The sequence below is a fragment of the Mesoplodon bidens genome (assembly GCF_964165515.1).
Source record: "Mesoplodon bidens genome assembly, chromosome: 13".
Lineage (NCBI taxonomy): Eukaryota > Metazoa > Chordata > Mammalia > Artiodactyla > Ziphiidae > Mesoplodon > Mesoplodon bidens.
The window spans coordinates 38,144,008-38,157,468 of record NC_138169.1 but is presented as its reverse complement, the minus strand read 5'-3'; the positions used below and the strand labels follow the sequence as shown (position 1 = coordinate 38,157,468).

The 13,461-nt window shown below is 33.8% G+C and overlaps 1 protein-coding gene across 3 annotated transcripts in view; it reads left to right on the top strand.

Moving 5' to 3' along the window:
• ROCK1 (Rho associated coiled-coil containing protein kinase 1) overlaps positions 1 to 12,542 on the top strand; it is a 148,316-nt gene extending 135,774 nt beyond the window's left edge. For all 3 annotated transcript variants that reach the window (XM_081252047.1, XM_081252046.1, XM_081252048.1), the window contains 6 exons: positions 5,217 to 5,287; positions 5,488 to 5,576; positions 8,775 to 8,853; positions 9,013 to 9,274; positions 9,623 to 9,830; positions 11,053 to 12,542. In XM_081252047.1, the coding sequence (XP_081108173.1) occupies positions 5,217 to 5,287; positions 5,488 to 5,576; positions 8,775 to 8,853; positions 9,013 to 9,274; positions 9,623 to 9,830; positions 11,053 to 11,056 (713 nt within the window). In that variant the 3' untranslated portion in view covers positions 11,057 to 12,542. The remainder of the gene's footprint in view (positions 1 to 5,216; positions 5,288 to 5,487; positions 5,577 to 8,774; positions 8,854 to 9,012; positions 9,275 to 9,622; positions 9,831 to 11,052) is intronic.
• The last annotated feature ends 919 nt before the right edge of the window (positions 12,543 to 13,461 follow it).

Here is a 13,461-nt window from a genome sequence, read left to right as displayed (position 1 = left end):
AAAAAAAAAAAAAAAGAAAGTGGGACTCAAAGTAGGAAGTGAATTCAGTTCTTATTTGTATTCTGTGTAATCCCTGCCCTCATTCTTTGGTGGCTTTGCTAGCCCAAAATGACGTGTCTGGAAAGGGAAGGGCAGGGAATAAATATTTCTTACTCCAGTGGTCAAGAAATTCCTTCTGTATTCCCATTTTTGGCTCTCTGAAACCTCCTGCCTCTTGAGATTCTTGTAGGTGCACATCCTTATCAGAAGATCACTTTGGATTTAATAAGAATCTCTAGCTTCAGCTGTTGTTTGAACATCTTTCTAAAGTTATGACTTAATCATCAGTTAAGAAAGAGTATGACTTTTAAGGGTGTTTGTCTACATTCCTTCACTTGTTGAACTGAAATTGTAGTTTAGGTTCCCTCTTCATTAACCCCAAGATATTTCTAGAGTTATTTAGTTAAAGGAATTCTTTCTCTAGTGTAGGTTAAATATCCTGATGAGGTTTTTGTCTTTATCCCACGCATTTCCCTTTAACTTTGTTTATAATGTCTTACTATGTATGCCTTGGTTTTCTTTGTATTAAGTTAAGCATTTCAGAGACTGATTCATTATTGGTGAATGCTATCTAGAGGATTTGAACTGAAAGATGAGGTTGGGGAAAGGTAATGAGTTTTACCTTTCATCCTGGCTTATTCAGGAAGGCTAAACTCAAAGCATCATCAGGTGGTTTGATTGGCAGACTTAGGTGAGATATCCATTTAGATTTCAGAATCCTGACCTAATAAATCCACTCAGGAGTCAGTCAGCAAAGAGATTTTTAAATTTTTCTACTGGCTCCATTCTGAGTATGTAATATTTAGAATAGCTTTGTATTTTCAGAGATTTTGCTTTTAAGGATTTCAAAGTTCAAACAAAGTGGGAAAACAAAAAGGCTCTGGTGGCCATTCTCCATTGCTATAAAGGGAGACCAATTAGGGTATCTCTTTCTCTATTAACTGTGTTCTCAGTTTGAACTTCACAGAGGTCTCTGTAGTGCTGAACCTTTTCATATTGGAGACTATGACTTTCATATTGGAGGTAGAGATTAATGGATAATCATTACCAATGTTATTTTACCTCTGTGTCAGATATTTTACTAGTAAATTGAAAATATGTACTAAATCTGCCATTTACTAGATCTCTGGCAAGTAAAGTTAAGGTCTTGTGGTAATATCTAGGAAGAATTGTAAAGAATTTTGGTATTCATTCTTGTGAAATGAACATGATAACACTACACTACGGAAACTTGATGCGGTATTCATCCCTAATTTTGAGAGAGTTACATATCATTCAAGTGTCTGAAAGATTTTTTTGAAGGTGATGATTAATTTTACTTAGTTTGGAAAACTGATAAATGAATTTAAACTACAGATTTACAAAGGGAGGTCTTAGAATAGTTAAATAGTTAAAATGAAGGCCTTTTGAAATATTGATCGTATTTTTAGCTCAGTGAGATGGTTTTTTAAGTAGGTGGATAAACTGATAATATACTTTATTTCTCTTAGATTTCATCATTCAATATAAAGAATCTCATTTAATTATCTTGTTTATTTAGAGTTCAGCCTCTGTCATTTTCTCAGCTGGCATCTTGTCATTAACTAGATTAAATCTCTCTAAGTTTCCCAATTCTAAAAACCTTAGAGAAAATGGTTATCCTTCTCTGACTTATAACCCTTTGAAGTTCTTAATATCACTTTCATTCTCTTATGTCTTCATCTTCCTTTTGGTTCTGTGGCAGGTTGTGGCCTTAGCACTGTAAATATAAAGGTTACCCTTTAGGGTTAAGGTTTTCCTGTTGCCTAGATGACAGAAAGACTAATGTGATATCTGGCTCTCCTTCCTTGTTTTTTTCCTTTCCTTTTGGAAATACTGACCTAAGAATTTGAAAAGAATGTAAAAATAGATGAAGCATTAAGAACACTGGTATCAACATTCCATTAATATTCATTATCTCTTATGGATTATCTGCATCATTCTCTTTCCATCCAGCTTGATCTCAGACTTTGTAACTTAAACCTGTATATGGTGGATTTCTTGGTATGTTTCCAAGTATTTGAGTATATAAGAGTTTCTGACTTTGCCCAAGTCTAATCAATGATTGGAAATAATCAGTACATCTGAATTCTTGAGCATTAATTTTTTTTTCTTTTTTATATCACTTCTGAATATAATTTTAAAATTTTGGAGTGATTCTCTACCTTTATTTCTTAAGCAGTATGTAGTTTATCAAGTACACTTTGGTAGTCTTCAGTGGTTAGCTTTGATTTTGATGTTTAAATTGGCTGTATTTGATACTGATTTACATATAGTTAACCTCTTTCTTATTTGGGTAAAGGAGTTAATTGCTGATATTGCAGTAATGCACATCTAAATTTTTTTGTAAGTTAAAATTGCTCTACAAATATGTAAAACCTGGGACCAAGTTGTTTTTGTACTTCAGTAGTATGTTATTGATAATAATATAGACTTAGAAGTCCTCAGCATTTCTTTTATTTCTCTGGAGAAGCTGATTTCTGTGCTTGTATTGTAAAAGATAGAATTTAGAGCATTATACTTTCAGATTGCCACTTAGGTCACAAGTGGTCATAGTTTTGAAGGAGGTCTTTATATACTTAAAAAAAACTGGTATATTAACTTGCATGTAAGACAGAAGTAAGTAGTTTTTTTATTTATCACTGAGCTTAGTTTACCTGCTTCTCTGAAGGGAATTCACCAGAAAGAAAGACTAAGATTCTCTCCTATAACATTACTGTTTTAAATTGGCAAAAACCTTCACATATCTTCAGCATCTTTTTTGAGTTCCTAATTTCTTCATTTTATTTAAATTAGAGCAAATATAAAATTGAGCTTATTTAATTCATAAAATGCCTTTGATGTGTAAAATTTCTATAGGAACGCTGAAATGACATACATTCAGTCATACAGTCTTCAACATACAACAATTCATTGAAAATATATTTCAGACCTAGAGCCAGAAAGCATAAATATTTTTGGCATTTATTCTCATAGAGAAATAACTTGGAGGGAGGAATATTTTGGCATACACAATTTTGTATAAATGTCAAGATTTCAGTGGCTTTCACATCTTTTATTTTTAGTGAGGAATTACTGGTATTAAATGGACTTTGGCACACTGAAGGGACGTTTTCCTAGCAATAACTTTTTTCCTTTTCTACGACAGAATATTTGCGAATGATCAACAGCCTTCTGTATGTTATTTAATATAAAGCAGCCCTTTGGTTTTTAAATTACAACCATTGTTTAAATAGAGGGTGACTTTAATTGGCTAAGTCAGAAAAAAAGAATTGCAAAATAAGCAAAAAAGGTATATCAGGTACCTACTCTGTGTGTCAGATGCCTTGGAGTATATATTAAAAAAAAGTGGGGCTTCCCTGGTGGCGCAGTGGTTGAGAGTCCGCCTGCTGATGCAGGGGACATGGGTTCGTGCCCCAGTCCGGGAAGATCCCACATGCCGCGGAGCGGCTGGGCCCGTGAGCCATGGCCGCTGAGCCTGTGCGTCTGGAGCCTGTGCTCCGCAACGGGAGAGGCCACAACAGTGAGAGGCCCGCATACCGCAATCAATCAATCAATCAATCGATCAATCAATAATAAAGTGTTAGTATATTGTCTCCTGCTCTCACAAAACTTACCAAGGAACTGTCCGATGGAATAAATTAATTATTGATGAACTAAATAACGGCAACTAAGAAAAAAACTTGGGAGAAGAAGGGGATCATTTTGAACTGAAGTTTCTTATTATTTCTTCCACTTTAACAAAAACAACAATTTAGATGAAGGAGAATAACAAAAACATAGGGCATTAGGTACAGGGAAGAAGTTGGAACATTACTCCTGATTTAGTTAACTGCAAAGCTTGTTTAAGGAAAGAATATCATTGTGCTCTAGGAATTTAAACTCAGAAATTAGACTGCCTGAGTGAACCCTAGAGCTTTGACAATTGCTGTGATTACCCTTGGGCAAGTTAGTTCACCTTGCTAAGCCTTAGTCTCTTCATTTGTAAATGGAGAATGATAGTAGAACCTATCGTATCCTATATTCCTAAGAATGTAATATCCTATGTTCATGGGACTATTATAGATTATTTATGAGGTATTCCTTGTAAAGCACTTGGGAAATAATAAATGTACAGTAGATGTTATGATTTGAGCCATGGTATAATGTCACATTATAGCATTGTACCTTACAGTTGGTTACTTGTCCCTTCTTTTGTGTTTCAAATATAATAGATCTAAAAAAACAGTTAAATGTTCTTATCTCTAACCTGATATAAAATAATCATTTCTAAATGGAATCATCTTTTTCTCCCAGATATTTTTAATAAACATTAATTATATTTAAATAGTAATAATAATTATAAAATGCATTGATCAAATTAGTCAAAGAATTTCTGGTATGCACAAACTGATAAAACATTAGCAGTTTTACCAACTGAATTCTGTGTTCTTTTACTGTTTATTAAATTCTGATACTACAAACTTGAAAGGCTTTATTTATACCTCTTTTAGTTTGCTAAGAATTATAATTGGACTTACCACTAGAATTAGGGACCCCTTCCCAACCAAATTTGGACACTTAATGAAATTGTTTTGGGTGTTTTACCAAAAAGTTTATCAGAATATTGTACTGAGAAAACAAATAAAATACTTGTCTCTTATTCTTTATATCTAGTTGATTCTGCCTGCATTCCTTATTTATTTATCTTCTATTCTTACCTTCTGTGAGTAATAGGACACTTGTGTACTTTTGCTTGCTCTTTCTTGTGTAAATCATGGCTCTGATTTGTTCCACTTGCTGCTTTTTTTTTTTTTTTTTTTGCTAAATACTTTTATATGAATGTTAAGTGATATTTAAAGTCTTCTGTATCATATCCCATTTAAGCTGCAATCCATTCCAGTCTTGCCTGGCTATTAAGGGTACTGTTGTTACTTCATACTTTTATAATTGAGTACTGAATGTTAATTTTATGCGGAAAGTGGCTTGGAATTTTTTTCTGCAGTATTTGTATGGCCATTAAAGTTGATTTGTGTGATTGAAGCATGAAAGAGCAAATTATAGCACTTATTCATTTAGCTGTGTTCGAATGCCTGTTGCTGCATGCTGTCAGACAACTTGTAATAGCTTTTCCTTTTGTGACAATTTAAGGCTGAATACTATATATTTTTTTCTTCTAGAATCAAGAATTGAAGGTTGGCTTTCAATACCAAATAGAGGAAATATCAAAAGATACGGCTGGAAGAAACAGGTACAATATGCCTCAGTTTTTCTAATTGATATTTTGTTACATATTTTACTTTTAAAGCATACAATTTGTATTAACTGCCCTATTATTGGCATTGTTTTTAGATTAATACAATATGATCTAGACATAAATGGCAAGTATGCTTATCACTTTAAACCAAGTTAATACTGCTCTTATCTCTTCCCTCTTTTTTCTCATTTCAGTATGTTGTGGTAAGCAGCAAAAAAATTTTGTTCTATAATGATGAACAAGATAAGGAACAATCCAATCCATCTATGGTATTGGACATTGAGTAAGTTGCCTTTTATTGAATTTTAAGACTGTTGAGTGTTAACCTACGATAATCAATTATTTTTAGACTTACCATTTAGTTTATATTTTGTTACTTAAACGTTATTGACTTTTTTCTTAACAAATTTAAATAATAACTATATTAAATCTTACTTTATCAAAATATGAGAGGGGAAATTTTGCATACCTGATCGATGTATTCTAAAGACAATTTTTTAAAAAAAATTTCAAGTGTTTATTGGTTTTATGTTCACAGAACATCTCAAAGTATATGATTATGTGGTCATTGTTAAGAAGGAAATAAAATATATCTTTTCTTTTTTTAATAATAGGTCAAAGAGGTCTGTAATAAGCTTAGGTTTTTTCCTTGTATTCATTCTAAAACCATTTCTTAGGCACTGCTGCCTGTATTATCATAGGTGTTGTAGGTTGTGTAAAATGAGTAAGACAGTTTCACATTTGAGGAGCTTAACAGGCTAGTAGCAGGAAAGGTAAAATATATGCAATAACATAAATTCAGAGTGAAGTGTGGTGGGTGCGACAGAGAAATATAAACTTAAAATGAAGTTTTGCCATTCCTTTGTAATTAAACATTGTGGAGCTGATTATAGTTAAAAATGTTTAAAAAGTTGAGCAAGTACCAGAGAGTACTGATATTTTATTTCTCAATTTTAAAAAAAGGCATTAGTTGTGAAAATTTAAATAATCAGCTTAACTGGAATAATACATAAACATTAATAAGAAAGACATGTTTCAACTAAAATACTTTTTACGTTGATGAGAGTTTGTTGTTGTTGTTGTTTTACCTTTTTATTGAGATGTAATTTTCATACAATAAAATGCATACATCTTAAGTGTTCAGTTCAGTGACTTTTGACAGTTGTAAGCACCCGCATAATCAAGCCCAGTACAAGATAAAGAACATTTCTATCACCCTAAAAAGCTCGCTTGTGCCTCCTCAAGGGGAAAAAAAAATATTATCTGAATTCTATCACTTGAGATTTAATTTTGCCTATTCTAGAACTTCATACTAATCGAATTTTATAGTATGTACTCTTTCGTGCCTGGCTTCCCTCACTCGGCATAGTGTTTTGCTGTGTGTATTGATTGTTCTGTTTATTGCTGAATAATATTCCATTGAATGAATATATCTCAGTTTGTTTATCCATCCTTTTGTTAATGGGCATTTGGGTTGCTTCTAAGAGAGCTATTTTAAATAAGACTGCTTTGAACATTCTTTTTTGTGGACTTAAGTTTTCATTTCTCATGGGTAAAATACCTAGGAGTGGAATCCTGGGTCATATAGTAAATCTGTGTAAATAAATCTACCAAACAGTTCTCAAAAAAGGTTATACTGTTTATACTCAACAGCAATATTTGAGTTTCAGTTGCTTCACGTCTTCACCAACATTTGGTGTTGTCAGTCTGACTTTTACCTGTTCTAATGGATGTGAAATGCTATTTTGTTGTAGTTTATATTTTCCTTATGGCTAATGATGGCAAGAATCTTTCCATGTATTTATTGGCCATTTGTATCTCTTAAGTGTCTCCAAGTCTTTTGCTCATTTTTTAATTGGGCTGCTTATCTTTTTAAGGTTGGTTTACAGAAGTTCTGTGTATGTTCTGGCTTCAAATTTTATGTCAGGGGCTTCCCTGGTGGTGCAGTGGTTGAGAGTCCGCCTGCTGATGCAGGGGATGCAGGTTCATGTCCCGGTCCGGGAGGATCCCACATGCCGTGGAGCGGCTGGGCCTGTGAGCCATGGCCGCTGAACCTGCGTGTCCGGAGCCTGTGCCCTGCAACGGGAGAGGCCACAACAGTGGGAGGCCCGCGTACCGCAAAAAAAAAAAAAAAAAGGGGAAAAAATTTTTATGTCAGGAATATGTAGTGCAAATATTTCCCAATCTGTGGTTTGCCAATTCATTTTCTTTATGGTGTCTTTTAATGGAAACCAATGTATCACTGTTTGAAAAGGGTCATTGCCTTTTGTGTAGTCTGTCCAAGACATTTTTGCCTGCCCAAAGATTGTGAAGGTATTCTATGTTTTCTTCTAGGTTTTATTTTTAAGTTCTGATTGATCTTGTTTCTTTCTATGTTTGGTAAGAAGTAGTGGTTGAGGGTCTTCTGGTGGTTCAGTGGTTAAGACTCTGCGCTTCCACTGCAGGGCGCACGGGTTTGATCCCTTGTTGGGGAACTAAGATCTCACGTGCCTCGCAGCGCCGCCAAAAAAGAAGAAAAAAAAAAAGTAGTAGTGGTTGAGGTTAATTCTTTTCCGGGGGGGGGGGTTGTTTTGTTTTGTTCATGTGGATATCTGGTTATTTCAACACTCTTTATTTATATATATCAACCTTGAATCTTCATCTTGCTATTCACTTATTAGTTTTAGAGATTTTGTGTATGTGTGTGGATTCCGCAGGGCTTTTCTACGTATACAGTAATGTCATCTTCAAATAATAATAGTTTTACTTCTGCCTTTCCAGCCTGCATGCTTTTACCACATGTATAGATTTGTATGACCACCACCAAGTTAAAATATAGAATAGTTCCATCACAGGGATCCTTCATTGCCCTTTTATAGCCATAGGAAGCACCCTTTCTGTACTCCTCTCTAATCTTTGGCAACCACTAATCTGTTCTCCATCTGTATAATTTTGTCACTTCAAGGATGTTATGTAAATGGAATCAAATAGTATGTAACATTCGATATGCTTCTTTCACTCAGTATAATTCCCTTGAAGTCCATCCAAGATGTAGTTTTTTTTCTTTTTGTGGTTGAGTAGTGTTCCATCGTATGACTGTATCACAGTTTGTTTAACCATTCGTTTAAGTTTTTTCCAATTTTGGCCTATTAAAAATAAAGCTGCTGTGAACATTCATGTACAGGTTTTCATATATATAGATTTGTAAGAAATTGCCATACTCTTTTCCAGAGTGACTCTGCAGTTTTACATTTCTACCACAGTTGTATGAGTGATCTAGTTTCTCTGCATCATCACCAGCATTTGGTGTTATTACTATTTTTATTTTAAAAATTCTGATAGGAGTATAGTGATACTTACTGTGATTTTAATTTGCATTTCTCTAATGACTAATCATTTCCTATGCTTATTTGCCACCTCTGTATTCTCTTCAACGAAATATCTGTCTTTTGCTATAAATGAGTTTTTATAATGGCCTACATTATATTTCTTTTCATTTTAGTAAGTTGTTTCATGTTCGTCCTGTAACCCAAGGAGATGTCTACAGAGCTGAAACTGAAGAAATTCCTAAAATATTCCAGGTAAAAATCTGAAAATATAATTTTAGAAGATCCTTTACCTAAGTACTAAGTGTATTTGTGAAGTAAATGTAAATGCACCAATACTTTTATACATTTGAAACTTGTATGTATAGATTAAGACCTTTTTTTTAATCTTCTGTTTACCATTCCTAAATGTAGATACTATACGCAAATGAAGGTGAATGTAGAAAAGACGTAGAGATGGAACCAGTACAACAAGCTGAGAAAACTAATTTTCAAAACCACAAAGGTCATGAGTTCATTCCTACCCTCTACCACTTTCCCGCCAACTGTGAGGCCTGTGCCAAACCTCTCTGGCATGTTTTTAAGCCACCCCCTGCCCTGGAATGTCGAAGGTGCCACGTTAAGTGCCACAGAGATCACTTAGATAAGAAAGAGGACTTAATTTCTCCATGTAAAGGTAAGGCATGAAAATTATTTTTATAACATGTAACAAATTAGAGACTTAAATCCCAATGAAATAACTTCTTCAGATATGGCACTTCCTATACCAAGTTGAAAAGAGATAATAAGACGTAATATTTTGGCACTGGTGGAGCCACGTGCGTATTTCTTATTTTACTTTATTTTTCTTACTAGTTTAAGACTAATATTTTCTCTTTAAATTTTCCAACTTAATTGAATTAAGAAGAAAAGATATTGTCCAAGCTTAATTAAGCATAGTAAATCTTTTTAAATTGTAAGAACATTTGATAAGGCTCTTTTAGGTATTATGTGACTTTAATTGTGCTCTTTTTTCTTAAAATAGTAAGTTATGATGTAACATCAGCAAGAGATATGCTGCTACTAGCATGTTCTCAGGATGAACAAAAAAAATGGGTAACTCATTTAGTAAAGAAGATTCCTAAGAATCCACCATCTGGTTTTGTTCGTGCGTCGCCTCGAACACTTTCTACAAGATCCACTGCAAATCAGTCTTTCCGGAAAGTGGTCAAAAATACATCTGGAAAAACTAGGTAAGGATTGAAATGTTAACCTTTTTAACTGTGAGTACGTGATTGGATAATATCTATTAAAATCCAAAGTCCAATTGTTCTTTTCCCCATAAAGGGCATCGTTTGTATCTGGGCATTTATATATGACTTGAAATGAATTTACAAATTAGTTTAACTGATTCCTGTTAGAAGCTAAGAATGTTTATAAATGTCATATTTATTTAGTTCAATGTCGGGTTTTATTGTCATTGGTTATGGTACATATTTAGCCCTTAATGTTTTAAACAACTGTTGTTTACCCCCTTTTAATGTTAATAGATTCATGTAAAACTTTGCTCATTTTATTTTTAACTATGTTGGCAGATTTTTTTTAATCAAAATTATTTGATATTATCAGTGTTAACAAATAAACTTCCCAGTTAAGTATCCTTTTTTTCTTCTTTTTGGGAGAGGGTAGTTTAACTCGTTTTGATGGAATTTTTTCAAAAATATTTATATGGTAAAACAAGGAATTACAGGACATAAACCCTTTCCTGAGGAGTGGTTATGATAACTCATTAAGTTCTCATTTAACACATGAAAAATGGGGCTCAGAGAAATTAAGCAACTTGCACAAGATCACACAGCCAACTAGTAGCATAGTCAGGTTGGAACCCACTTTTATCCATTTCTGAAGCCTATGTTTTTTCTCCTATACCAAATACCAACTTTCCCTAGAGTGTAATCCTTATATTAAGGGGACATTTGAATCTAGAAGCTGAGACCTAACACTGATTTGCGTCTCTGCTGATGTCACCCAAGTCTTCCAAGCAGGCTTAAAGCCATATTTAATTTATCCCATTTCTTCATTCCATATAATCAATAACCAAGTCTAATTCTTTGAAATGACTCATATCCATTCCTCCTTCTGTATTCCTCAGCTACCATACTATTCCAGTTCATTATCACCTCACTCTGGACTTCTTTCTGTAGAATCTTGTATTGTCCCTCTCCTATATAGGATAAAAGCTGAATTTAAAATATTTAAAATGTTTTGTAGCTTTGTGGTGGGGGGGAAAGTGTTTGAAACAAAGTAGAAGCAAAAAGGAGATAATAGTGTGTTTTTCCTTTTTCCTGTTTTCCAAATTTTGTGTATTAGTTAACTATTATATATAATGTATATGTACCTTTCCTTCCAATTTTTGTTTTCTGAATTTTTAAACTGAGTACATTTCTTAAATTTTTTATTTTTTTCCCTCAACAGTTAACCATGTCACCTAGTGCCTTGTGGAATTGTGTGGGATGCTACCTGATAAACCAGGCATCTTTTACCATGCAGAGCAGACAGGCTGTTCCTTTGACACAAATATCACAGGCTTCAGGGTTAAGATTGCTGTTATTCTGTCCTTGCTTTGGCACAAAAGCACACTGAGGATTGTTTTTTTGTTTTGTTTTGTTTTTTGTTTTTTATTGCGGGTTTGCCTACAGGTAGATTAGATTAATTATTACTATGTAATGCAAGTACAATTGAGGGAAAGCTTAGCTAGATATATTTTTTTAAAAAGGTGCTGCCTTTTTGAATTTCTAAGAAAACGCCTGTCAGTCATGATAGAACACAGTTTTCCTCATAGGAGTGAGAGGAAGAGACTTTCACTTTCAAGTGGAATGGCCGTCACTATCAAGATCAGCTCATGGAAGGAGTAAAGAAAATATCTCAAAATGAGACAACTGAAAGTTTTTTTTTTAATAACTTCAGTTTTTATGCTCTTGCAAGACTATACAAAACTATTTTAAGAAAGCAGTGACATCACTTGACTTCAGTGCCCTCACTGTAGAATTTAAAAGCCTTACTGTTGATTGCCTGTGGTGGACTTGATGGAAAATAAATATCTTACATTATGCTTTACAAAATACTGTATGTGTTTCAGCAAGTTTGTAGATTGGGGAATGGGAGAAGGCAAAAAAAAATTACATTTAATCTATGCATTTTTGCCAAGCCATATTGAGTTATTTTACTACTAGAGACATTAGGAACTAACTGTACAAAAGAACCAAGTTTAAAAGCATTTTGTGGGGTACATCATTTCTGTAATTATATAATATGTTTCTTTGTGGTTTTAAGTGATAAAGACATTAAGTTAACAAACATATAAGAAATGTATGCACTGTTTGAAATGTAAATTATTCTTAGAACACTTTTGATGGGAGTTGCATTGCCCTTTTAGTGCCTTAATTTGAGAGAATTATTTTACTGCCATGACTAAATATAAAAATTTCAAAAAACGTATTTTCAGAAGGTTATGTGTATTGGGGGTTTTTCATTGATAATTGGCTTAATTTAAAATATTTAGAGGTTTGGTGGACCTTCATAAGTTGAGTACAATCTTTGCATCAAACTACCTGCTAAAATAATGAATGACTTCATAAAACTCTGCAAAATATGTAGAAGGTTGCACCAATATAAAAGAAAATTATGGCAATACATCTGTGATGTTTTCCAGTTAACATAGGAATTACCAGATAAATACTGTTAAACTCTTGTTCAATAGCAAGGGTTGATTCATATGGGCAGTATGATTTATTGTTTATTTTTTTAACCAAATACCTCCTCAGTAATTTATAATGGCTTTGCAGTAATGTCTATCAAATAAGAAGCACTGGAAAACTGATTCGTCTCTAGGATGATATGCATGTTTCAAGTGGTATTAAAAGCCGCACTGATGGATATGTAATAATAAACATATCTGTTATTAATATGCTAATGACTCTGTGCTCATTTAATGAGAAATAAAAGTAATTTATGGATGGATACCTTTAATAATGACTGCTATGGTATTTTCTCATGACTGAGATAAATGGAAGCCATGCTATAAATTAGTCCCTGACTGCATACAAATGTTTGTTAAATTTCATGACCAAAGTGAATTTTTAAAAGATAAAACCTGGTTTGGGCTCTAAAATAGGAGTGCTACAGTTGAAATGAAAAGTTGGCTAATGTCTTTTGGAAACAATTTTCCATGGGTCTCTTGAGAGCAGGAGCTCTGACAGCCTTTGTTTGTTCTACACTGTCTTTGCCAAGGAGATTTGTGTAGTGAACAGTGATGGAAGACATTGTGTTTCCATAGAGAGGAAGGCAGGTTTGTTTGCTGTTGTATAATAAAGATAGTGTCTCTCTCCAGGGCAAAAGTTGGGCAGATTTGCTTGAGCTCATTATAAAAGATTCAGGTACCCTAAACTTTGGGCTCCTCAGCTGTGATGCAAACTCACTGCATGCTCAGCATCCACCTGGACCACTTTGCATTGCCCCGTGGGACTCGGAGGTCAAGGGGAACTGATGAGAACGTGAAGCTCATGCTGCTTGCTGTGCTGTAAGTATAAAGTCATTTGGCTCTGACCCAGGATCCATGAAATTGTGGCAGGCTAACTTGTAGCTTGCAAGTAGGGTGAAGCCTCAGACCCTTCACAGTTCTGGACAGTGTCCTTACTACTGCCTTGGAACCATCACCACTACCCTAATGTATTAAGGTCTAATATATTAAGGTCCAGTAAAGTTCAGAGAACAGAGTTAATTCTATTTATTTGAGCAAGAGAGTACTTTTTTTTTAAACAAAATATTAACTTGAGCATAAAATTGTTGAGAACTGACAACTTTAAGGAATGACTTCAAATGCCA